Source organism: Cebus imitator, unplaced genomic scaffold (genome assembly GCF_001604975.1).
Source record: "Cebus imitator isolate Cc_AM_T3 unplaced genomic scaffold, Cebus_imitator-1.0 Scaffold125, whole genome shotgun sequence".
Taxonomy (NCBI): Eukaryota; Metazoa; Chordata; class Mammalia; order Primates; family Cebidae; genus Cebus; species Cebus imitator.
In genome coordinates this window covers 1,999,090-2,026,958 of record NW_016107440.1, presented here as the reverse complement: position 1 = coordinate 2,026,958, position 27,869 = coordinate 1,999,090, and the positions used below count along the sequence as shown (strand labels likewise).

The 27,869-nt window shown below is 38.5% G+C and overlaps 1 protein-coding gene across 2 annotated transcripts in view; it reads right to left on the bottom strand.

The window, feature by feature from the left end:
• Positions 1–27,869, bottom strand: part of ELP3 (elongator acetyltransferase complex subunit 3) — a 98,054-nt gene that overhangs the window by 23,600 nt on the left and 46,585 nt on the right. For both annotated transcript variants that reach the window (XM_017540426.2, XM_037742677.1), the window contains 4 exons: positions 12,342–12,432; positions 9,665–9,730; positions 7,878–8,105; positions 6,084–6,165 (listed from right to left, as the gene is read on the bottom strand). In XM_017540426.2, the coding sequence (XP_017395915.1) occupies positions 6,084–6,165; positions 7,878–8,105; positions 9,665–9,730; positions 12,342–12,432 (467 nt within the window). The remainder of the gene's footprint in view (positions 1–6,083; positions 6,166–7,877; positions 8,106–9,664; positions 9,731–12,341; positions 12,433–27,869) is intronic.

Below are 27,869 nucleotides of genomic sequence, written 5' to 3'. Positions count from 1 at the left end.
AAAATTCAGTTGCCTCCAAGATCCAAACAGTAGAAGCTCATTAGTGGCCTATTCAATAATATTCAAAACATGTGTACTAATTAACAGTCTGTGATGCCAAGTGAGACATGGTCTAATGCACTTGATGTGAGGTATACTACACACAGATACCTGATTCACGTACAGAGTAAATGTCAAGTCATGGAATACAGATTTCTGGGAGGAGCTATGTAATGATGCTGCCACAGTGCAGCTGCATCAGACACCAATTAGCAAACATTCAGCTAATTCATGATCTACCAAAGTAGTATTTCATATCATCAATGTTAGTCTGACTAATGATGATGCTGAAAAATAGCATTCTTATAGTAAATACTTTATGTTGTATCGTCTTTAAAAAGATATTAATAATAATTTTAAAAATACTACTGGGGCACGTACCAAAAGAGAAGCGTATATGATCATTGTTAGAATACCAAAATGGAACAGAAGAATCTACATAAACCAGAAAATGTACATTTAATTAGGGAACATTTAGGGGATAATTTGTCACAAAGATAAATGATGTAAAGGACTAAAGCACAGAGTACAAAGGGCAAACGCTCTTTCCCTTCCTTTCTGGTAAGTCCCAGATTAACACATATGCAGGTGGCACAAACTGGTATGCATTTGGCAGGCTTCCTGTATCCATTAGCAAATAGATATGCTACAATGAAGAAATGCTTTTCCACACATTTTGGTAAGGATTATGAACCCATTATCAGACAAACCTCGTTACAAATGTACCTCTTTTCAACTAGATTATAATGCAAGGAATAAAACTACCGTCCCCTGAAACTGAGGGAGATGTACAGTAGCCTGGGAGACAGGGTGAAGGTCCAATAAGTAAATCTCAGCCATGTGCCGTTTAAATGTTTCAACAAAGTAAGTGCTGTTTTCTGCCCACATACGATTTTATTAATCAGTGGATCTGGCAAACAAGACCACTAACTGCAGTCCTAGAAAGCCATATTGGATTATATAAGGCACAGGTACATTTATTTTCTGACCAGCGGACACTGTGATGTAGTTTTGGGGTCACATAACTAAGGCCGTCATGATTAAGGATCTTATCTCCACACTGACTCGTTTATTCACCCTATATTTAAATTCTTCTCTCCTCTCCCCTTCTCTGGCTTTTTAATAGATTTAAACAAAATGGCTATCGGTCTCTGACTTCTCTGTCATCAACCATTCAGACCTTTTCCTCATTTCTCACCATTACTGTGCGATCCATCGGCCTTGTACGATTCTTGGCCAATGGCCATATTAATTTTCTACTTGAAAGGACACAAATAGAATAGTGCTTATGACGAAGGTAGTCAGAGGAGCTTGGGGAATAGCTGTTCTTCATCTTGCTGCATAGCAATTAGCTCGGCAAACTGAAACAGTCACACCATTGGTTCTGATACCTAGCCAAAATTGCCAGAAGAAAAAAACTCATTCTGTTGGGGGTGTTAAATGGCTTTTTAAATAGTGACTATCACGGTTGTATTTGCCCTTTTGGAAATGTACGGGCAGTGTGACATCAGAGATCTGTTTCTATGGTGATTATTAGTGATGGCGTTTCAGATGTTGAGGTTAGCTTCTCCAGTATAATTCCTTGGACTTTACATCGTGAGAGAGGAGAGACAAAAACTGCTCATCTTAACATTTTTAAAAGAAAGAATGCTGATCATCCAAGTAGATAAACATGGTTTTTAAGTAAATACAATTTGTCAACCTTGAACAGATGTGTGTTGACAGAAGATATATGGGCTAAGCTGGCAAATGATACCACTTGGAATTAATAGGGACTAATTAATTGCTTAGATATTTGGCAGCAATTAGCTGTTATTTCCTGCCTACACATTATTTTATAAACTGATGGTTCTTGTAACACTGATTTGTCCATTTTTATTTGTAGAAAAAGAATATTTTCTTACTGTGAAGTATTTAGTCTTGAGTGATGAACTAATCTGGAGTCTAAGTAGGAAGAAACTTATCTTCCTCTGCAATCAAAGGCAATCAACCAGGGGAAGGTGAGAGTTTCCTAGCCCAACACAAAAATTCCTGCAGGGCAGGGCAACACTGCATGCCACTCTTCGTTTCAAATGTGACCCCTTGATACACGGTGATTTTGATGCCGATGAAACTAAACATTTCATTTTTGCTTTCATTTTCACATTTAGGGTTGACGGTTCACTTTGAAACGCAGTACAAAGGAAAAAACAGAATAAACTTAAAGGCTTCTCTTTCAAGAGAAATTGCTTCATTTGATTTTGATATACGAGAAAGTTTTCAATTTTCTCATGTAGACATAAAGGGAGCTGTCTTTTTAAAAAGATAATCTGCTATAAAATACAGTGTATACTTACAAACAAAATCTAGTGAAGTAACACAGATAAGAAACCAATTTGTTTTTAAATACGGAAAAAAGAATACCCAGAGTCTTTCTGTAGTAACTCAAATCAGATCTACTGTGTAGCTAATAATATTGTCTAGAGGCAGAATCCAACATTATAAACCCAAGTTATAGAGAAAATCTCCTGGCAAGATGAAGGAAAGTCATAATGAATCAAAACACAATTAAAAAAAATTCTACCTAAACGCATTACTCTTACATAAGAGTAACCAAAATGATAAATGATTCTGTCTTTCCCTTACTCAGGCTTACTAGCTATGCCAGGACAGACTGTGTACAATTTATACAGAAGCCTGAATAGCTGGAACAAGGACGGATTCACAAACTAAGGACAAGGTCAGAAAAAAAGGAGAACACTGAGGTCAAACAGTGTCAACGGTTGTGACCTAAGTTAATACTTATTCACAGACCACAGGATTAACTACCTATGGGAAACTAGCACTATTTTCATCAGCAAACACCCAGCCTACAATGAGACTGAGATCTATTGTGAAATTAAAGGGTCTCTTAATATGGCACCAGAAAAGGACCCACCTATAGTTTAATCAAGAAAACGAAATTGGTCATGTTGAGAACTAAAGAAGATTCTAAGGGGTAGAATTCTAGAGTGAGAACTGGAAAGGATAACCACATCCACTTGTTTTCAATAAGGAAATAAAGGCCTAGGGCCAGCAGGTAAAATTATCCTAGATCACAAGAAGAGCTACTGGCAGAGCAGGAATGGAATCTGGGCAACCTGTCCTCCCCCCAGCCCCCAAATCAGTGCCTCTTCTCAGCTAATCTAATAAGGTAACTTTGACAAAATGCAGACCACAGACACCATAAAGAGATTTTCATTCTAAGGATTAACTTAGAATAACTATTTACTAAAAACGAAAACACATGCACACACGTAATTGTACTCACATCAGAAAAACCAAAGTCAAAATGCAAAAAACGGAAAAACACGCTAAAACCATGACATAGTAATAAGCTCTTCATATCTGCCCTTCTTGAAGTTCTGACCAATAGACTTCTCCAGCATCTGATTCAGAAACTTACATAGAAGAGTAATAGATTACTAAATTGGAGAAATAAAAAGGCATCATCTAGACAGGTTCTCAGTTCTTTCATTTGGAGAGTAACCAGAGCTTAAGTCAAACAGAAAGTCAAGGCCTGTGTAGTTTCCCCTATAGAGAGCAATGATGGGGCTTCGAGGCAGGGTAACAGGAAGTAATGCTTATGGCATCCTCCCTCCTGAACTCACTAGAGTTCCAAGAAGGCATTACAGGGCTGTTCCTACAGAAACTCCCTGGTCAAGAGAAACCTCTTGGGTAGAAATGAAGTAGTAGACCTATCGTCCCAGCCGACACAGAGCAAGTCTCTTCTTGTTATTTGAGAAACTCTACATGCAGATGATCTGAAATGGAGCTATTATTTAGATGATGATAAAAAGCTAGGGAGATAGATATGGCAGAAAGAGGACAGATGCCGACTTCCTCTTAGAAAATGGCAATCACCCCGCTCATAAGAAGCAGAAACTGAGGCTCTTATGGGCAACTGGATATGACCTCAGGCAAGTCAGGGGTCCTCTCTGCATGCAACATTCTAAAAAGACACAGATGTTATGAAGGCAGATGGCATGATGCAGAGCAGTGATAGAATGTGCATGCTCTTCAGTTTTAACGTTGATTAGGTTCCCACAGACACCACAAAGTCACATGACTATTACCAGACTAAGTGCAGCACTGCCAGGATCAGAGTGTTGTCATTATCTCCGTGACTGAAAAGAATACATTTGGAAGAGAATACTCAAGCCTTGCTTGTGTACAAAGTGTGGTGTGAAGACAGCATAGGTATCACGGGGGAGGTGGCAAGAAAAGTAGGCTCTCAGGCCCCACCCAGGCCCACTGGGTCAGAGTCTGCATTTTCACAACATCTCCAGGTGATGTGGAGGCACACTGAAGTATCAAGTACTTTACTAGAACACTGACAGTGATCTGGCAAAAGGGACCCAGGAAATTTCAGGTGTTCTCAACTCTACACAGATGCATGTGCAAAAGGGGTTCCAAGTGAGTCTGGCCCTTGCCTGGTAGTCCTGGTCAACCGCAGGTTAAGCAGTTGAGAGGTAAACTTTTTTATTACAGGTAACAGTGCCAATCAGGTGACCCTTGTTTAGTTACCTCTTCTTTGAAAGATAACAGAAAAAAAATAATAAAGCTAGATGTTAAAAAAAAAAAAAGCTTTAGGTCTCTCTCTGGAGACTGCCAAAAACCTCAACCACACTAAATGATTATAAGTGAGCCTGAGTCATTACATTTTCATAATTATAATCATTAAAACCTGAACATGGGTATTGATTTATTGATTGGCAACAACTTATTTTTTTTTTTTTTAAAACTTCATTTCAACTTTCATTTTCAGAAGAGATGATTTTCTCAGAAGGCATATTTTAGCTTTAGGAATGTACTAGCCTTATGGGAAACCAAACATGCTGGATGGAAAATAACCTCCATTTTGATCCTGGCTTTCACCCTGTTAGCTTCTTACTGGGAACAGCCATGTCTGTAAGGATACAGTATGAAACAGCAGATGTGAGGGGGGTCTACGCCATTTCTTGCTTCACTCACACAGGCTGCACCGAGTTTTCCTTTTCATGACCACTTCCCCAGTGACCTGCTGTCCTAGATAAGAAATGGGGAAGCTCCAGATGGGGTTCAGAACACACTACCCCAAAACATGGTGCCTTGGCATACTGAGTATCTTAAGGTGAAGGAATCAGAAAATGGCAGATGCAGGAAGGACCCTCTGACCCTCCCCTTCCTTCTCTCCTGATGCAGGTCATGCGATGCTCATGAGAGAGTTGCCCTCACACCACCTGGAGCAAACGAACACCTTCATTTCTGTAGGCAGGGGGGCACCTTAAGGAATCTGAATGAACAGGCCTTGCTAAACGTCCCTGTTTATCACCCTTGGCTCTAACTCCTGTGTTCTGTCATATTTTTCCATGCTTTACACTTGTATAACACTCAGGTTTAGCCATTTCTCTGGGTCTTTACTTCCTTACAAAGGCTTCCCTCTTTCATAAAATGTATATGAAATAAGCGTGTATGCTTTTCCCCTGTTAATCTGTCTTTGTCAGTTTATTTTCAGACCCAGACAGGGACCCTAAGAGGGCTGTGGAAAACTTTTTTCCCTAGTACACTCCCAAACAGGGGAAAGATATTCCCCACAGTCAAGTCACCGAGAACAAAACTGAAAGAGCAAGAATTTGGCCTTTAAACAGCTTGTACTGGCAACTAAGGTTCTATTTTAATTTCTGAACAATAGTGATAATCTCCACAATAGCGGAAAACATCCATGATTTCCTCCTGTCCGTATCATTAAATTCCATTTCCTCAGATAGAGTAACTGGGCACAGCACGAGAGGAGGTGACCAGGTGACAGAGAGTGCAGAAAAGGGGACATGGGTCACAGGTCCTGACTCTCAGAGTGCTTGGAAAGCTCTATTCCACTAAACTGCTTTTGTGAATTTTGTTTGAGCACAAGTCCTTCGCCAGTCAGCTCAGCCCAATTTTGAACATAAGAACCATCAACAGGGGCAAAAGGATAGCAATATAGTTTTCACTGTGGTGCCAAGTTCAAAAGGAAGGAATCATGCACTTCACCCTCCCCAAGTTACCTGATATCACAGCGATTTTCCCGGATCCATGTTCTTCTCTAGCTATTCTTTCTGCTTCCTCCATCAGCAGCATGCCAAATCCCTGCATACAGCAACAACAAAGGTGAGTGGGAATTAAAAAGGAAGGAAGTTCATTAAGAGGGGTCCATAAAACAAGAAGGCTATACTTTAGTAGTTGCTTAAATCTGTTAAAATAAGAGTGATAAAAGCCCAATTATTGGAGAAAGGAAAAAGAAACCAATCAAACCAAAGGTACACTGTAGCAGACAATTTAAAAAAGTAATTCCCTTGAACAAGAGCTACCAAAGGTATTTTGTGGATGATGTAATCTACACACAGGAAGACAGTAATTCCCTTGAACATGAGCTACCAAAAGGTATTTTGTGGATGATGTAATCTACATACAGGAAGACAGTAATTCCCTTGAACAAGAGCTACCAAAGGTATTTTGTGGATGATGTAATCTACATACAGGAAGACAGTAATTCCCTCCTTACACACAGGAAGATAGTAATTCCCTCTTATCTTTTATATAATAATTTATATGTAATAATATATTTTATATATAATATATATATATTATAATTTATATATTGCCTAATGGCAATCTCTAAATGATGGAAGTCTCCGGCAACACATTTTTTATTTATTAGTAACCTCTCTACTTTTTTTTTTTTTCCTTTGATACGGAATCTCCCTCTGTTGCCCAGGCTGGAGTGCAGTGGCTCAGTGCATTGGGTGAGATCACTCTGGCTCAATCTCAGCTCACTGCAACCTCCACCTCCTGGGTTCAAGTGATTCTCCTGCCTCAGCCTCCTGAATAGCTGGGACTACAGGCACATGCCACCATGCCCAGCTAATTTTTTTATTTTTAGTAGAGACGGGGTTTGTTTCACCATGTTGGGCAGGCTGGTCTCAAACTCCTGACCTTAGGTGATCCACCTGCCTCGGCCTCCCAAAATGCTGGGATTACAGGTGTGAGCCACCACTCCCGGCCACGGCTCTACTCTCTAAACAAGTTGAGAAACCAGGAAAAATTATTAAATCATCCATTTTAGAGCTTATATCATATCCACCATTAGGTTTTAACTCATTTTCTGGAAATTTTACAAAGTTAATTATTAAGGTAGGTTGTCTAGGAATGCATAGGGTTTCCCTATGTATATAATATGCCTTAACCTTAGGAAGTGTTTCAATATTTCATAAGTGCTTTCCCATCACCATCTAGCTAGACTCCACAATAAGTTGACCCACATGAGATTGCCAGTATTAGACATTCTTTCTTTCAAAAATTCTATTTGCAGGCTGGGCGCAGTGGCTCACACCTGTAGTCTCAGCACTTTGGGAGGCTGAGGATGGTGGATCACCTGAGGTCAGGAGTTTGGGACCAGCCTGGGCAACATGGTGAAATCCCATCTCTACTAAAAATACAAAAATTAGCTGTGCATGGTGGTGCACGCCTATAATCCCGGCTATTAGGGATGCTGAGGCAGGAGAATCACTTGAACCTTCAAGGCAGAGGTTGCAGCGAGCCAAGATCACACCACTGCACTCCATGTGGTTCAATCCGATATGTTCCAAAAGACTGAATCTCGGTTTGTCCTTTCCTCCCAAAAGGGTACAATTTGGAAAGAAAACATCTCCGAACAAAATTATTAAATCATCCATTTTGGAGCTGGCTCCTCTGTTTCTATGCTTCTCTTTCTCCTCTCCTCCTTTCTTCACCCCATGCCTTTTCTGTTTTCCTACTTAGGCAGTTTCTTAGATGTCAAATAGAAATGGAATACAGGATACCTGATGCTGAAATTTGGTAGGATCCCGGCTGCTCACAGGGACCACACTTCCATACACATGCAGCTCTCGGACTATGGAGACACCTCCCCCCAGTTCAAAACGGAAGGTTTCCTCTGAACACTTGCGTAATCGAAGGAGTCCAATCAAAATGTCTTGATCTGGGTCTTCGTACGACAAGAATGTTTCCCAGCCACCATTTGCAACATAATCTCTCCTTACCAATTCAACCTGTTTAGTAAAAGGCCACAAAAAATATTCAAAATTAAAGAACCAAATTCATTTTTATAACTGTCTGTATTGATTTAGGCTAATATCTAGTTAGAGATAAGGAATGTATAATCACTAATTATGTTTCCTTTTACTTGTCTACTCTCAAATAGCACCAAGATTAAAGTTCACACTTTATTCTTGGACTACTATAAAAGGAAAACAACTGTATAATTTCACAAGTACTTGAACTTCATTAACCTTGAGGCTCTTACAGAGATCCAACTCAGTAAAGGCTTCCACACATTCAACTCTCCATGAAGAGTCTCTAATGTAAAAGTTCACACCTGTCACATGTGTAGCTCTCAGGAGCACCCGTTTGCCTCAAAACTGTCAGTGGCTGAATGGTCTGGGTTTCACCTTCTAGTCCTTATCGCCGCCACTGAAATATATCTTTGGGGAAGAAAAATGTGATGCTAGTCACCTGCACCTTGATGAAATTTCCAGGAAGTATGGGATCCCACAGGGCACTTAAAATATGCACAATTATGGGATTAACAGGTTAAAGAAAATTAAACCATGGAGTGTAGCTTCTTGGAGGAAGCTCTGTGGTAGCAGTCTGCACAGGCTCTTGGCTCTTCAGCTCACTGTACAAATGGCTCTTGTACTTTGCCTAAAGAGAAGCCATATGTAACAATATGCGTACACAGAGAGAGGTATACACATGGACATGGCCACACCCAGAAACACTCAGTAAATGGGCAGAAGGTAACCAGAGTGAGATGAACAATTCAGACTAACACACATTCCTTCTCAATAATGTTTGCTAAATAGCTGAACCACACAAATTGTGTTGGGTCTACTTTTTCCCTCAAAAGGTCCTAAATGTGAAAAATGTCAACTAAGTAATTCGTGCTGAGAACAGAAACAATGCAGAGATCAAATGATTCCAGCCTTTCTCAAATGGAGCTCTACAAGACAATCAAATCCTACAGAAAATTTGGCATACAGCTAGACATTATACAAGTATAAGAGAGAAGTTAATTCAGTGCATACCATGAATGCCTTAAGGCATTACACTTAATTCTTGCGGAGCCCCTGTAGATAAGGGCTGATCTATTCATTCGCTTATCACCACTGGGAAACCGTTGAACAGTTACACATATAGAGAGAAGCAGACCATACCATGCTCTTCCCAAATGGAGCTTGTAGTCACGGGGGACTATTTATAATTAAATTAATTAAAATTAAAGATTTAGTTCCTCATCTGTATAAGCCATATTTCAAGTGCTCAGCAGTCACCATATTGTATAGCTCAGATCACAGAACATACACAACACTGCAGAAAGTTCCACTGGACAGTGCTGGGCTAGAATGAGGTTCAGACTTCGTTTTCCTAACCTGGCTCTTCTAGAATTCTCCTATTTGGCTTTCATGGCTTGACACTGGTATCTAATCCTGTTAGTCTCTGCTCTTAGTTATTCACTTCTGGGGCTCTGTCCTTGGTAAAAACATGTGGGCCCAGGCTTGGCAATGATATAAGGACAGGACCCGGTCCCTTACAAAATGAAGAGACTAACCTGGTATGGCCGTACTTTGTGATGAATTTCTTGGATTCCAACTTCTCTGGTTCTCACGTCTCGACACTGTCAAAAAAAAAGTGGTGGTGAGGGGCCACAAATGTAAAACTGGTAACCAATTCAATGTTTATTTTTATTTAAACCTCTCTGCCAAACCCCAGGCTCAAAATTAAGTTTGCACATAACTTACAGTAAAAGAGGTGAATTTCAAAATAAAGCCACCTTTAATCAATTTGAGGGTGGGGAGACCAGAGTGAAAATGTATGAAGTAGTATTGCTTTTAAAATAAATTTAGAATTCCAAAAAAATCAATATATAATATAATCTTAGCAGTAAAGAATGTAAGTCACGAAAGCAAAAAACAGGTTTGCCCGGGGGATATAACTATTAAGTCATGAAAGCAAAAAACAGGTTTGCCCGGGGGATATAACTATCTGAAAGTACAATCCAGAAGTACGTACACAGAAAATTTTTAAATTTAGGATTTAAAAATCCTAAATTTTTAAAACCCTCTCCATTTTATGGAAGTTAACATTTTTTGCATTGCCATATTTGTATCATTTTAGGAATATCAAAAAAGTACATGTTGAAGATGGCTTTTTTTTGTTGTTGTTAAGACGGACACTGTGGAAGAAAGGATGAAGGGAAGGGAAGGGAGGGGTAGGGATGGGAAGGGAAAAGAAAAGAAAAGAAAGAGATAGAAAGAAAAAGAGAAAAAGAGAGAAAGAAAAGAACGAACCTAGAGCTATGTATTACGTACTCTGAAGCACAATCACAAATGGCTCTTTGAATATCTGAGGCAGCGCAGAGCTACCTGCAGATGATGCCATGCAATGCCTGGTCTGTATGGCCAAGCATCTGTGATGTGGCTCTCGCTTCTATTCCACAACCCACAGTGCATGCTATGCTACCAGACATTTACAACGACCAATGCTTTTCATTATTATAAATCCTTGTAATTATTCAATTATATATCATATCCTATGGTGTTATTTCCCCCCACAGAACAAACCATAAACATTTCTTCCAGTGAGAAAAGATCACTGTAGGAAATTTGATGACGTCACGTGAGCTTTTCTACTAATAGTATATTTATGAAGGACTGCTATATATGTAGAGTTCCAGGAGAAAAATAAAAGCTCATTATTCAGTTGTAGAAAACCAAAGCTACTTCCATGCCCCAGGAACTAGCTCAAAATAATGCTTTGCTGATGTAGAGTCCATGAATTCCAGTAAACAAAAATTGTACAGCAGATGAAGATGAGAAATCTCTGTAATTATTAATCTACTTAATGTAGCTGCTGGATAGAACTATAGTAGTTCTATACATTAGCTAGCATGGGAATGTATTACTGTTCCATGTTCTTAATGAACACCTGCATGCTGTTTCTTTTTTTTTTTTTTCGCATGCTTTTTTAAAGGCAGAGATTGGTGTGTGTTTATTTTCTGCTAAAGATGTTACCTATAGAAACTAGATATCTTTTGGCTATGAGTGAATTCCAGCCTTTAGACTCAATTCCAGCTTACCTTAATAGAGACTAACAAGGCTTATGAGGGGCAAGGGTTAAAGAAGATGGATTGACAATGAGGCTGTTGGGATAGGCCGGCCAGGTCAGTCACCTTGGGCTTCTTGAAGGTCAGTGGCCTTCGTGGAGGTGAGAGGAGGTGGACGACAGGGACAGCTGGAGCCTGGGAGGCACAGCAGGCACACAATCTTATCGGTGCCATTAATTACCATAAATAATGCATTCGTTATTTTTCTAGAACATAAAATTGTTCTTTTTTTTTTTTTTTTTGGTAGAATAAGCCAATAATGTTCACAAACTCTCCCTTGAACAATTTTCTGAAAAATTTTCTCCATAATAATTTGAGTGAGAGAAGAAAATGTCTTAGGTTCACAAACACCTGTGTACAAATATGTAATCCTTGGAACCATGTCTTTCAAAGTGGAGTCCACGTCTGAACTGGGCATGAGAACCACGTACCTAGTGCTGGATAAAAAAACAGATCAGTCCCATCCCAACCTACTGATCCAGAATCTCTGAGGGCAGATCTCAGGAGTCAGCCCTTGGTCTCAATATCACTCCTGGTTTATCCCTTCAGCAGCTCTAAGAAGTTCCTGAGCACTGAGTGTCAAACCTTCCTATGACTTAAGAATCTCCCATAGAGACTGTTAAATTGCAGGTTCTTGGGCTTTTTGTACATCCTGGGCCAACAGAGAGGAGGTGCTTAGTAAATATCTGTGACCAAAGAAGGGACTTCAACGGCCAGAGTGATGGGAGAGTGGTGTATGTGGGGCCACAGGAGTCCTGGTAGTTATTTCATGCACGTAATCCTTGTCTTTTCAAATGAAAATTTCTTTTCAGGAATCACATCTCCTTTTTCTTCAGTCAAGCCTAATACTTCAAAAGAAAAACTGGTTTTAGAAACTGGAGTGGAGCATGCAGTTGGCAATCCGAGCAGGAAGAAGGAAGCAGAAGGGAATGAAGGAACAGGATCAGCCTCTGCACCACTGGCTGTAGCTCCAGCATGGGCCAGTGACCATGCCCTTCAACATCCGGGGGCTTTCGGACCTGACCCGCAAGTCTAGTTTTAGGTGTGATAGTAGAAGAGTCTTTTGCATTTCAGATTCCTTTTCTCTCTATAGCTGTGGCCTGACAGCCATATTTACTCTTACCTGTATTCCGAGGTCTTTCATTCTTGCAAGTGCCAGCTCTCTCAGGTTACCATGCTCTACTCCTGAGCTGACTAAAGGCATTGGAATATCCCTGTACAGGAGAAAAACATAAGCTATTGCAAATCATTCTCCACAGCAGTAAGGCAAGGATGTTCAGGAAAAAAAAAAAAAAAAAAAAAAAAAAAAAAAAAAAAAAAAAAAAAAAAAAAAAAAAAAAAAAAAAAAAAAAAAAAAAAAAAAAAAAAGAACAAAAACAAAAAAAGCAAGAAGCCTATGAAGCAGACCAGGAAATCAGAGGTGAAGCTTCCCAACAAGGAGCTTCTCTAGGCCCCAGCTTTCTCATGAAGGAAATTATGATTTCCCCTGACCTCTTGGGGTTTCTGTGAAAGGCACCTGATGGAAATCACTTTATAAGATTACAGAGTGCTAAATAAATGTCTGAATGCCCAATAACCATTTGTAAAGGTTTTTTGAGTAAAGAGACATTTGTACCAAGTAAATCAAGAAATAATTTTTTTTTCCTTTACAAAATTTGTTCAACAACGTAGCTTACACTTTCCCACACAGCTGCTGAATGACAAGTAACTGGGATGCTCAAAAGCCTGGCTTAGCCAGCAACTGCTCTCAAAGAGTCAATCTTTTTTTCCTTGTTTCTCAGAAATCTAAGTTAAAAGTGACTGTGCAGAAGAGGAATAACAGCTTGCCTAAAGATAGGAGGAAATAAAATTTATTTCCTGGCATTAATACAGCATGAAGTGCCGGGCATCAACTTCCATCAAAAGCTGAAGTTATGAGTTCCATTTCCGTTGCTCCAACACTCTCCTTTAGACAAAAATCAGTATCTAAAGATAAACAGTCAACAAAATCTGAGGGATGTGCTTGGCACATCTGCTTCCTACTCAAAGACAAGTCTCTAATTTGTCTCCTGTTTGGTTGATCAGAGGAAAGCTGCGGAGAATATGCCGATTATCTTTTCTTCTCATTTTGCTTTTGAATCAACTTGAGTCTTTTCCTCCTCTTCACTTATCCCTTCAAATGTTAAATACAATTAGCTAATTCATCCATTTGATTTTAATAAGATATTCCTCTAGCAAAAGCATCAAAAGCCAATCAATTAGCCTTAAAAGTTATACAAATAAGTCTATTAGGCTCTGGAAGCCAGGAGAGTTGCCATAAAAATGCTATAAATCTAAGATAAGTTAAAATTCTTTAAGGGAAAGACACACTGGGGGGTTCAAAGGGAGAGTGACATAAAACATATATATTAGAGTGACCAGAGTTAGTAGATACGGCTTACTTACAGTTTCCAGTAAAATAAATTTCTATCTTTGGAGCTATAATGTTCTTAAATATATTTTAAAATTAGTAATCAGATTAAACTAAATGAAAGCTATTAAAGTAAAAAATATGGTTGATTTTGTCGAGGAACATATGTATTTTTTTTAATTTTACTGTTTCAGATTGTACAAACCAAACATAAAGTCTTCTACATGACCTTTTTTACCCTAAAATAATTTATAAAGAACTCACAAATATATGAATTATTAAATATATGGCTATACATAATATATATACACTCATAAGAAATATATAAAACTTAAATTTAAAACATTATACATGGCACAAAATTAATCTGATAGTCAGTGGCAATCAGTGTTAGTGCCCATTACATGACAAATACATTTAATTCTTGTTATTCACGATAGTTATGCTGTTGTGAATACTGAATTAGTGAACACTAAAGCATTGTCCACAGGTGATATACATGGTTAGGTTCCTGTGAGCCCCTAAAACATTTTCTTCAACTGATCAACACATAACCTTGTTTTATGTATGTTTCTGTTTAAAGACACCTTATTTAACATATAGCTGATTCATTAACATGAGCTCAATGTCAATGAATCAGCTATATGTTAACTAAGGTGCCTTTATTTATAGTTATAGAAGCACTATATAAGTAAGTTATATTTATAGTTACAGAAGCACTATAACTCATGCTTCAAAGCAGCTTACCTAACACATGTAATTTCTCTAAGGCACACAACAGCCTTCTTTCACTTAGGAACACAAGATAGCATCTCAGGACTACACTTGGGGCCGTGTTCCTCTCTATGTCCTTAGTTAATTAAGAAGAAAATTAATGAAGAGGTGCAGGATACCATGGACAGCTGGACATGGGAAGAGAGCAGAGGCGTGAAGGTAGGGCCTCTGTGGGTTGAAGGATGACTGTATGTAGGAAACTGATCACTGAGAAGTTAATCACCCAATGCACCAAAAACAAATAAAAAAATCTCAAACCCTTAAAAGAAGCATCTATTAAACTCTCTTCAGCTCTGTTATCATAGGTAGAAAACAGTTTTAATTTAAGAGTCCCCTTTGTAGAATGGACTCAGAGGAGATAATCCAGGACAATGATGTGTAAGAGACGCCCACGGAGCCTACTGAGCCCACAGAAGGGGCTGCAGAACCCATCTCTCAACCAACAGGGCAACTTCCCTCCATTAGCTCCCCAATCATAAACAATGCTCTGTTGTCCTGCTCTTATCCTATTGCCCCGTCCACCCATCCAAATTTAACTTCCCTCCCTACCTATGAAGAAATTGATTTGTTATTAACACATATGCACAGCTTTATACTTTCTCTTTTCACTAGCATACAGAAGTCAAAGAATGTTCTACTTTCTAAACAGCATACTTTGAAACTTGATAGGGACAACTGTGGACAGGTATTAAACATACGGAATTCATTAATGTGATGAGTGTCAAAGGTAGAAAACATTAACTGAAACTTAATCTAGACAGACTTGTAATTTACATTCATAAAAAGCTGAGGCACTTTGGAGCTTTAATTTGACATTAGGGAAAACAACCAGGCCGTTCTTTGGTACTTCAAGTTTTCTGCTGGCAAATGACAATTTGGTTAGACAGACTCTGAGTCTGCCTCATTACAGAAACTACTGAACTTTGCCAATACAACTAAACCCCGCAAGGAGTTTCCAGGCTACGAAATCTGCTAAATCAGCATAGTCAGACCTACCTGGATGTTCAGTAATGGTTTCAAAGCTAGGATATAAGACCTACACATTAAAAATCATTTATGGTGCTAAGACAATTCTAAGAGAAAATAATAGTCATTTTAACAAATGGGCAAAAGAATGAAACTGGACCCATACCTCATATCATATATAAAATTAACTCAAAATGGTTCACAGACCTAATAAATGTAGTAAGAGCTAAAACTACACAACTCTTAGAATAAAACACAGAAGTAAACTTCATGCTCCTGAGCTTCTTACGACACCAAAGCACAAGTGACAAAGGACAAGATAGCCTACATCAAAATTAAAGACATCTGTGCTGCAAATCATACCAATAAAAAAAGTGACAACTCACAAAATGAGAGAAAACATATGCAAATCATTTATGTGATAAGGGACTTGTATCTAGAATACATAACAAACTCTTACAACTCAAGAGTTTTAAGACAAAGATCCCAGGTAAAAAACAGGCAGAGGAGGGACTTCCAGTTTCTGGTTCTGCATTTAAGGAGCATGAATGTTGCTACTCCACCCGAACAAGTAAAAGGTCAACAGACTGAAAAGGCAACACCTCTTCTTGGATCTGTAAGAGGGTAAGACACAAGGCAAACTACTGCCCCTGTGGCTGGAGAGACAGACAGACGAATGGAGGGGTTGTAGCTTACCAAAGCCGAGACCAGAGACTCCTGAGAAGTCGTCGCGGCTTAACAGAGCAGAGACTCCTGAGTGGAAACTGCCGTGAGAACCAGCGCTAGGATAAGAAAACCTGAACTGTAACAAGCCTGAGAGTTTAAAACTCTGGATGGACCCAGTCACAGGCCAACTGCTACAATATTGTTAGATTTACCTCCAGTAGCTTGGCCAGGGCCCACATTATAAATATCAGAGATATGAATTCTTTTGTTTCTGGCTGGGAGAATAGAAAAGAAACCATTTTGAAAAATGCCCCAGCACTACTTTTCTTAACAAGGTCTTTTTCCCACAGGAGAAACTAGTTAACCAGAGCCAAGTGACCTGTGGCTGGCGGAGGTGGGGGGAAGGAGGGGATATTCAACTCCTGCCCACTCTAGCCATCCTATCCCATCTAAGGGGGTAGGAAAACTAAGAAACACTTGTGTCCAGGTCATAGGGTCACTGAAAAACTAAGACCTAATCACAGGACTAGAGAACACTTCTCCCCTGACATCTTACCATCAGATTACTATAGGCCTATTTACAGCGATTCCTTTTACCTAGAACGTTATATGTCTGGCTATTAAGAAAAAATTATAAGGCATACCAAAAGGCAAAAGACACAACTTGAAGAGACAGAGCAAGCATAAGGAATAGACATGGCAGGGATGTTAGAATGATCAGACCAGGAAGTTAAAACAACTATAATTAACATGCTGAAGGCTCTAATGGAAAAGGCAGCTGGCATTTAAGGACAGAGGAGAATTTAAGCAGAAAGATGAAAATCCAAAGAAAAACTAAAAAGAAATGGTAGATATCAAAATCACTTAAACAGAAATAAAGAATGCCTGTGATGGGCTTATTAGTAGACAGACACAGCTGATAAAAGAATCTCTAGGCTTGAAATATTATCAAGAGAAACTCTGAAAATGGAAAAGCAAAGACAACAAAGACTGAAAAAACTGTACAGAATTTCCGAGAACTGTGGAACAATTACAAAATGTGTCATACACAGGCTGGGTATGGTGGCTTATGCCTATAATCTCAGCACTCTGGAAGGCCACGGCAGGAAGATCGTTTGAGCCTAGAAGTTCATGACCAGCCTAGGCAACACAGTGAGACCATATACCCATAAAAATTAAAATGATTAGCTGGGTATGGAGGCGCCGGCCTGTAGTCCCAATTATTGAGGAAGCTGAGTGAAGAGGACAGCCTGGGCAAGAGTGAGACCTTGTCTCTAATTAAATAAATAAAAGGTGTAACATATGTGTAATAAGAATACCAGAAAGAGAAGAAACAAAATAATATAAGAAATATTTGAAGCAACAGTGACTGAGAAATTCCCAAAATTAATATCAGACACCCAACCACAGATCCCGGAAGCTGACAGAACACCAAACAGGATAAATGCCCCCAAAACCTACACAGAAGCATTTCATTTTCAAACTACAGAAAATAAAAGATAAAGAACATTCCTGAAAGAAGCTAGGGGGTGGGGGGGAGCACCTTACGTATAGAGAAAGATAAAAATTATATTCAACTTCTCTTCAGAAACCATGCAAGGACACTACAGTGAAATATTTAAAGTGTTGATAGGTAAAAAAGAACCATCACCAACCTAGAATTCTGTACCCTATGAAAGTATTCTTCAAAAGGATAATAAAAGAGTAATAAAGGCTTTCTCAGACAAACAAAAATTGAGGGAATTTGTTGCTAATAGACCTGCCTTGAAAGAAACATTAAAATAAATTCTTTAGAGAGAAGGAAAATTATATGTCAGAAACTCAGACCTACATAAAGAAAAATGAACAAAAATAAAGGTAAAATAAAAACTTTTATGCTTATTTTAAAATGATCTGAGTTGGTTTAAAATAATAGCAACAATATATTCAATTATGTATGCTATAGATATCTGTGTGTATATACATACATATATACAAATGTTTACTTATGCATGTATTTAACTGAAATGAATGACAGCAATGATACATGGGACAGGAAGGAGGAATCAGGATTATTTTGTTAGTATAAGATACCACATTACCTGTGAAGTACAGTGTTATTTGAAAGGGAATTTAGATTAGTTGTAAATGCACACTGCAAATTCTAGGACAACTACTGGAAAAAGAAGTAAAAAAGGAAGTATAACTGATTATGTTAAGAGAGAAAACAGAATCATACATAATGCTTAATTAAAACCACAAAGGGTAGAAAAAGAATGGAAGACAAAAATAGAAACAAAGAACAAGGGCAGCAAAAGCAGTGCTTAGAGGAAAATTCATAGCACTGAATTTCCATTTTAGGAAACCATAAAAAGAGAAAAATTAAATCCAAAGTAAGCAGGACAACATAAATAATAAGAATTAGAGCAGAAATTAATGAAATTGAAACAGAAAATCCACAGAGAAAAAACCATCAATGAAACTAAAAACTGGTTCTTTGAAAAGATCAATGAAAAGCTGATTAGCCACTAGCCAGGCTAAGAAAAAAGAGAGGACAGAAATGCCTAATATCAGAAGTGAAACAGGAGACATCACTACAGAGCCCATGAACATTAAAGGATAACAACTGAAGACTATGAACAACTCTATCCCCACAAATTTGATAACCCAGATGAAATGGATGATTCCTTGAAAGATATAATCTACCAAAACTCACAAGAAGAAACATACAGTCTGATTAAAACTATATCACTGGTGAATTCTACCAAACATTTGAGGAAGATTATACCAATTCTCCACAATCTCTTTCAGAGGGCAGAGGCAGAGGGAATACTTTTTAATATTCTTAACTCATTCTCTGAGGCCAGGATCCTTAATACCAAAACCAGACAAAGAACTTATATAAGAAAACTACTGGCCGGTCACGGTGGCTCATGCCTGTAATCCTACCACTTTGGGAGGCCGAGGCAGGTGGATCACAGGTCAAGAGATCGAGACAATCCTGGCCAACATGGTGAAATACTAAAAAATACAAAAATTAGCTGGGTGTGACTACACGCGCCTGTAGTCCTAGCTACTCGGGAGGCTGAGGCAAGAAAATTGCTTGAACCTGGGAGGCAGAGGTGGCAGTGAGCCGAGATTGCAACCACTGCACTCCAGCCTGGCGACAAAGCGAGACTCTGTCTCAAAAAAAAAAAAAAAGAGAGAAAAAAAGAAAACTACTGTCTGAGTGTGTTCAAGCTGCTCTAACAAAATACCATAAACTGTTTAGCTTATGAACAACAGAAATTTATTTCTTCCAGTTCTGGTGGCCAAGATTAACATACTGGCAGATTCAGTGTCTGGTGAGGGCCCACTTTCTAACAGATGGTGCCTTCTTGCTGTGTCTCATATGAGGGAAGGAACGAGGCAGCTCTCTGGGGCTTCTTTTATTGAGTAACTAATTCCATTCATGAGCTCTGCCTTCATAACCTAATCACATCCCAAAAGGATTTCAACCATTTTTTTTTTTTTTTGTGAGGGAGGAACAAACATTCAGATCACAGCAACTACAGCCCAACATCTCTCACAAACATAGGTGCAAAGATCCTCAACAAAATTAGCAAATGAAATCCAATGTATCAAATGAATAAAAAGAATTATACATTGAAACCAAGTGGGATTTATCACAATTCATCAAACAATGAGCTAAAGTAGAAAAATCTCACCATCATATTAGTAGAAACAGAAAGCACATTTGACAAAATCCAACACTCACTCATGATAAAAGCTCTCAGTAAACTAGGAATAAAGGGGAACTTCCTCAACTTGTTCGTGTCTAAAAATGTCTATCGGTAACACCATACTTAATAGTATCCAGTCTAAAAATGTCTATCGGTAACACCATACTTAATAGTATTCTCACCGGATGTGTCCAGTGTTTCCTCATGACTAGAGTGAGGCCATGAAATCTTGGCAGGAATACTACAGAAACGATGCCCCGTATCAGTGAATCATATCGAAAGGCATGCTATATTGACTTGTTGCATCACAGGATCCCCTGGTCAAGTTGGTCTGCCACTTATCTCCACCGTGGTCACCATTTCCCCCTTCACATCTGAGCAACATTTCATGGGGAGAAATGTCAATATCAGGACAACATCCTGTTCCTCATCAAAATTTCAACTACTACTCTCACATTCACTGATGACTCCTGTCTCTATCACCTTTCCTATCATGGTTGCCAGAGACTATTTCTACCATCCTTTCTCTATTTACTAGTTGACCTTGTATGTAAGGAAGACTTTTCCCTTCTTTCTTATCTATTCATTTAAATGTTTCGGTATAAACTCATGGATTCCTATATTATACAAGTTACCTAATATTAACATTATTTTGATGCTGACATTAGATTTTGCCAGTGGGTATGCATTCAGGCTGGTTTCTAGGCCCTTCTGACATGACCCCCGTCATTCTTTGGCTATTTACTTACTAACTCTCTGGAACAAGATGTTCTATGTTCATCCTGTATATTTGCTACCCCGGCCCTGGAAACGGCCATTTTTCCAAGCCCAGATTCCTGTAAGTGGAGAGTGGTACTTAGAAACTATGATCTGGGAATTCACTGTCTTCATTACCACTGGGGTGTCATTGCCTCTACAACCTCTCAATATATACTACTAAGAAATATATGCACGCGTGCGCACACACACACACACACAGACATGTGTGTATATATATATAAACATACATGCTATAACTATTTCAAAATTAAAATTTTTAAACCCATAAGTTCATACTGATAATTCCAATACTAACATGGTACCTTGGTCTTTTCAGTTTTCACCTTTTAAGCGTTTGTTAATCCCTTTGGGGAGTGAAAAAGCTGGCTCTCCTTATCTTTACAACATCTACTCATTTGCTAACTCAAATGACTTCTTTGCTCAATGTTAACAATCTCCCAACAACTGCAGTTGCCATCTCTGCACTCCCTCCCCTTACCTCTGCATGGGTCAGGTGCCAGGCATGCTGTGGGGGAATGTCTCTGCAAGAAGTGGGAAGAGGAGATGGGAAGGCAAGGGGAGATGAGCTCTACAAATATTTTTAATAACAAACTGGTACTTTTAAAGGATATTAACATATTAATAAAAGTAAACTCTCTAGGGAAGGTTTCACATACAGCGTTGGTAAGCAGAACTATATGACAGAAAAACCCAGCAGGCTGCTACAGAATTTGTGGGGCCCGGTGCAAAATAAGACTGTGAGAGTCCTTGTGAAAAAAAATTACTAATAATTTCAAGATGGTGACAGCAGAGCATTAAACCAAGTGCAAGACCCTATGAGACAGCAAGTGTCACATGTCCTTGAAGCTGGCCCTGATCACCAGAGAGCACGAGTCAGTGAGCACTTGGCAACACAGGGATTTACGCTGATGCTGACAGTTCACAAACGTCCTTAAATTTACGTCTGACACTACGAGAATGCAACATGGCTTCAATGGTCTTTGGTAGTATCGTGCCGGGAGAATACCAGATGGAAGTTTTTCCTCATTAAGGAACAGAAATGTGGTAATTGGCAGTTTCAGTGACAAAGTCTTTTTCACTGAAAATGAAAAGAGATAATTCTGTGTATGCTGACATGTTCAATGGACAAAGTACGGCAGTAAGCAATCAGGACTACGTAAACAGGCACTGTTAGAGTCTTCTAGGAGCTGAACCTAGATGAGATGACCGACCAGCTAAGCTTGCTACATTCATCTAGGTAGGAGTTAAGATTATTTTCAGGTTTCTCCATTTGATGCAATCTAGTTCCACTTTCTTGGCTTGAAGATCAATTATATACAAGAATATTCACTGTTCTATGTGAATAGGTAACATTTCAAGCTTAGAGGTGCTGATATTTACAATTTGCCCATCAGAAACCACTCAAGTGATATCTAGGCCTTTTTTTTTTGTCTGTAGTTGCTCATATTTCAGAAACATGTTTTGGTTGTGAATTGGTATTGCTATTCTAATGTCTCACCATGATTTAAATATCACATCAAGGCAGACAGCTGTCAAATAGCCTGAGGGCAGCAACAGTTTAATGTGGCTCCATCATGTGTCTAAATAGAATTTTACAGTTAATCACTGACTGCACCCTTCAGGGCTAAAACACAGAATCTTCTATTAGAATGCTGCTCCATAAAAACACCCGTAAGATGTTACTGACTCAACTGTCATATAACCAAAAAGTATACACAGTGTTTAGAAAAAGGTGATGGGTAGGGCAGGGTGGGGAAAATAACCAAATAAAACATCAAGTAATCAAATAAAATACAGTAAAATTTAAAAAGTGTGGAGTGTTATGTTCTCAAATTATCTTCCTTTCCTCTGTTCTCCCTTCTGATACCTGCCTAAAAACAGTTCCTTGTCCACATAAACCTTGTAAGTTCAGCTTCACCAGTCAACATTGTGTTGCCTGTAACTGGTGGAAGCTGCCACTAGGTAAACCTCCATAGATAGAGGGTAGGCAGATTTTCTAAAGGCACAGAACAGAAAGACACAAATGATTTTCCTTTACAATAATTTAAAACAAAACAAATAAACTATAATTATTAAAAATCATCTGGACTAAATATCCCAGGAGGAGACTTTTCTCCTTTGCCAGTGGTTTCTTTCTAGCAAGACATAACTGATTAGTATCAAATTAAACAAAGCCAGGGTACTTAACTGCAGTCTGAGACTACTACCAATTTTCCGCATTCTCAGAATTGCTCTAAAACTTTAAGGCTGAAGCTAGAAAAAAACGCTGCTGAGTAAAAATCCCATGACTGTCTTCCCAAATCAGAAAGTTTCTCAGCCACTTGACATTGTAGAAACACTGATTTTATACATATACATTTGCCTATGTTTAAGTTACCACTTAACATTTTCCTGAGCACTTTTATTTCAAAATTTTACATCTAGCTTTTGATACAGGTTTCTTTCTTTCTTTCTTTTTTTTTGAGACAGAGTCTTGCTCTGTCACCCAGGATAGAGTCCAGAGGCACGATCTTGACTCACTGCAACCTCTGCCTGCCAGGTTCAAGCAATTTTCCTGCCTTAGCCTCCCAAGTAGCTGCGATTATAGGTGCCCACCACCACGCCCAGCTATCTTTTTTTGTATTTTTAGTAAAGATGGGGTTTTACCATGTTGGCCAGGCTGGTCTCAAACTCCTGACCTCAGGTGATCTGCCCACCTCGGCCTCCCAAAGTGCTGGGATTATAGGTATGAGCCACTGTGCCTGGCCCGATACAAGTTTCTTTCTAAAAGTCCAGACATACCAAATTCTAGTTATATCTGAATATAAATTTTAAAACATTTTGAAATGGAATTTCAGGTTTAGTTTTGTTGTTGTTATTGTTGCTGGAGACAGGGTCTCTGTTGCCTAGGCTGGAGCACAGTGGAGCAATCAAATCTTATTGCAGCCTCGACCTCCCATGCTCAAGCAATCCTCCCACCTCAGCTACTAATCCTCCGAGTAGCTGGGACTACAGGCATGTGCCACCACACCTGGCTAATTTTTAAAATGTTTTTATTTTTTGGTAGAGATGGGGTTTCACCATGTTGCCCAAGCTGGTCTTGAATTCCTAGGCTCAAGTGATCTACCTGACCTGGCCTCCCAAAGTGCTTGGATTATATATGTGAGCCACTGTGCCTGGCCAAATTTAAGGCTTTTAAATAGAGATAAGAAGCTGTTTCACTAGAACACACCTACCAAATTGTTATTATGTGCTAAGTGTCCTATATGAACATGAATGTGGCTTCTTGGTTCCCTAGTCTCCTATTTGTCTGGATGAGAGAAAGGAATTCAAAACGAGGCAACATTTATGAACTTTTTTGGAGCTTTCTCAATAAAAAGACAATATTTATTATCCAAATTTCATGACTGGCAAATTAAATATAAACAGACAACTGACTTAAGAAGAAACACAAATAACCAGTTACAAGGGAAACCAGGAAAATGCAAATTAATATCCTTAATTAAATAGAATAAAAAAACTATAAAGCATCCAATTCTGTAGAGGTTGTGATAAAACCAGTAAATGTTTACTCTAAACTGGTATAATCCCTTTGGAAAACCATATCAATATTCGTAGCAAAAACTGTAACATTTATTTATTTTCCCCTTGTTCCAGAGAGGATTTAAGAAGTATAACAATGAAAAGACGCTTAGATCCTTTACCATGGGTAATCCTTTTCCCAGATTATACTACCCTGAGAGATTACTTCAACAGCAGTAGAAAGTTCTAGGTGCATGAATTTTAGCTGTAGTGGAGGTCAGGATAATGATTTTTAAAACAGGAAAAAAAAAAATAAAGCTAGAAGCAGCCTAAATGTCTAACAATGCAGTTTACTGAATAAGACAAATTAAAATTGCAGTGTACTATGCTGCCATTAAGTTTATAACCATGAAGATTATTCTAAATCCTTAATAAGAAATGGAACATGAAAATGGCAACAGCAAATTTGCCAGCATATAAAATATACTGATATGTAAAGATGCATCCCAACTTTATAAGGAAAGTTTTGGAAAAATAATGTTAACTTGTTACTAATAAACACATTGAAAGTGGTTTAGTAGTGTTATAGAGAACACATTATCTTGCTCATGTAAATAGAATATTTTACGGCTAGAAATTAGGAAGAAAACATAAGTTATGGATAATTAGTAATATTCTACAGACTGTTGGGGGGAAAAGTATAAAATCACTTGATCAAAAAAGAAGTGTATGAGATCATGGAGTGGTGGTTCACAGCAGAAAAACAAAATTCACACTGACTAGAACATGAAATATATGCTACCTCAGTACTGCATAAGCCTGGTCTAAAATTTCGGTGGTTTCAGTGGCTGTTGAGAATAAAAAGCAAGTTGCAATATAAAATAAATCTGAATCATTGTTCGGTGTGGTATATACAAAGAAAATATGGAGATAAGAATGGGTAAAAAGGAAGTAGCAAAATATAGTAAATATGAATGAGTTCCTATGCAGGCAGTCATAGTAACAGTTTAGTAACACTCAATGCAAAACATAAAGTAACATAATGTATCTCAAGGAATTCTCCCCATGCTTACAAAAAAGTAAATGCTTGAAAGAGCCTCAGTCCACAGTAATCTACATTAAAAAAATAATGAATTCTAATGGAAACGTGTATAACGACAAGTATCAGTTACATGTCAAGAGCACCAAAATACATAAAAAATATAAGAATAAAACAAAATGGAAAATACTATAAAGATATTAGTCTTTGTACTAAAAAATCTAGCCAATGATCATATTCAAAGTTAAATTATCAGTCCTAAAGAATAAAAACCTGACATCACAGCTAGAATCTGGATGACTCTCTTCACCAATAGCATTTACTGTGTTAGGAACTGAGTCATCACTATCTTCAAACAATAAACTGTCCTCAGACTCACCAAGGACATTACTAATTCCACATTTTGAAAGAGATTTCACCACTGCTCATCTCACAGTAGTCCATTGTTTTAATCCACCCACATACACGTGAATCTCAAGCCTATATTCACCTGTCTGTACCACTCCTCACTCACAAGCTCCATAAGTGATGTACTGATAGAGGAATATGGGCGACGGTTGGGCCTCCTGGAATTAGAGCTTGTGGACTTTCCCATGGGCCAGTTCTCCCAAGGAGAACTGTAAAGGGGTCATGTCAGAAGAACTGAGAACAGCCCGGTTTCCTTAATGGGCCTTAAGTTGCTTACTCATAACATCGTGCCTTTCTTATCATATGATCTCTTGGTTGTATCATATACGTGTTCTCCACTCTTCCTGTCATCACTCCTTTACATTTCTCCTATAGAGACTCTATCTGCTGCCCTTGTTTTCTTCAAGTCCTCATCTTCTCAGTTGGTGGTAGGCCAGGATAATGTTCCATAGTGGTATTTCATAAAGTCTATAAAATTAAGCTTTTAATGTTATAGCAATGTCTTTGCTGCTTTTGACTTACTGGTTACAGCAGAAAGAAATTTCCAGCTGAAAACAGAGGGAGAAAATGCAAATTCTTCAAATGATTGCCTGTGTGATCCATGCCTTGTTACTTTCGGTATTTCTGGATGTGAAATTGCTATCTATTCTGTGCTGTCTGTTGCCATGCTCTGCGGCTGAGAATCCGCAGCTTCACTGCTCTCTAGTTTCTTGAGTCAGTTATAATACATGCAAATGATCTTTTTCTTTTGTCTCTGTGAATGCTATTTACTGCATCTTTGTCATCCAATGGATTAGATTTTGCAACAATCACAAAGTTACACAAAAAGTCCCAAGTGCAGTACAAATAATTATTTTCCTCAGCTACTTGAAAGTTAATTTGCAAATAAGATGTCCCAGCACCGTGAAAATACTTTAAATGCTTCCTACAAGGCTATTCTCTTACATAACCACAATAGAACAATCAAAATGAGGAAGTTAACATGGATACTTCACTAGTGTCAACTCCTAGACCCCACCTGAGTTTCCCCAGTATCCCAGTAAAGTCCTTTCCAGCAAAAGGACCCAGTTCAGAACCTTGTATTGTATTTGTCACATCTCTGTAGTCTCTGGCAAGTTGGAACTCCTTTCTTGATCCTGATAACTTTTGAAGATTATGGGACATTTATGCTTTAGAATGCTTCTCCATTTTGTTTCGTATAATGTTTCCTGACTACTGGATTCAGATTGTGAAGTTCTAGCTGAGTAACACAGAAGTGATGCTATGTTCTCATATCCTCTAACAGGTAGCCTAGAACTGCGATTTGTCCTATTACTGATAATGTTCACTTTGATCAGCTGCCAGGTTTTCCCACTGGTAAGTTATTCTCTTCCACTCTGTGATTGGTAAGTATGGTAGCGGAGATACTCTGAAACTATGTACAGTCAGTAGTTGGTTCTAGTTCTGTTAGTAGGCAGTAAGTAGTCAGTAGGTAGTTACATTCTACAAAGTGCCACCAGCACACTTATATTGAATATTGAATAATTGCTCCAGGGGAAACACAAGATTAGGTTCCTATGAAGCTCTGGTCACAATATTTTTGTCAATCTATTAATACATAACCTTGTTTTATTTGTGTTTCTGTTTAAACACATCTTATTTTATATATATTGTTGATTTATCAACACTGAACTCATGGCCAATAGCCCATCACTCATACCCGAACAAAGCTTACATAACACTTCTGTGTTTTCTCCAGAAGGCACATCACATTAGAAGCAACAGCCAGCACTTTAGCACTATGCTTGATGGCCACACTGAACTGCAAAAACCTAAACAAACTGCACAAAACTTTGAAAAACATGGCACAAAACAGACTGCAAGAAGGACACTGGCTCCCAGTGTGAGTGCTGAAACGAGAAGGCAGACCACCACCTGTCTGACCTTAGCTGGTGACATGCTGGGCAACTCAAAGTTTTCACTGCTTTCCACATGTTCAAGAATGACTGTGGAAATACCAGCATTGGATTTGAGTCACAAATGAATTTTAGTGAGTAGGAAAATTTACAATAAGTAATCTGAGAATGATGAAGACTGACTGCAAATATGATAGTTCTGAATCACACTTACGATTACGTATATTGGTATAAACCTGTGAATTCCTATTTTATTCAGCTGGTTATAATCTGTTAATATCAACATTTATTTTGATGCTAAAATTGTCCCAGATTTGGCCAATGGGAGCCCTTTAAGGCAGCTTCCCCTTTCTTCTTTGAACACTTCCTTACTTTCTGGCACAAAAGGTTCTTTTAGTGGTGGAGAGTACTTACAGACCAAGATCATCTGGAAACTAGCTGTGCTCACTGAAAACTAGGTGCACTCATTGCTATAAAACACACACACACACACTACTGCTTCTAGACTTCTTATGCTCACACCCACTACTGC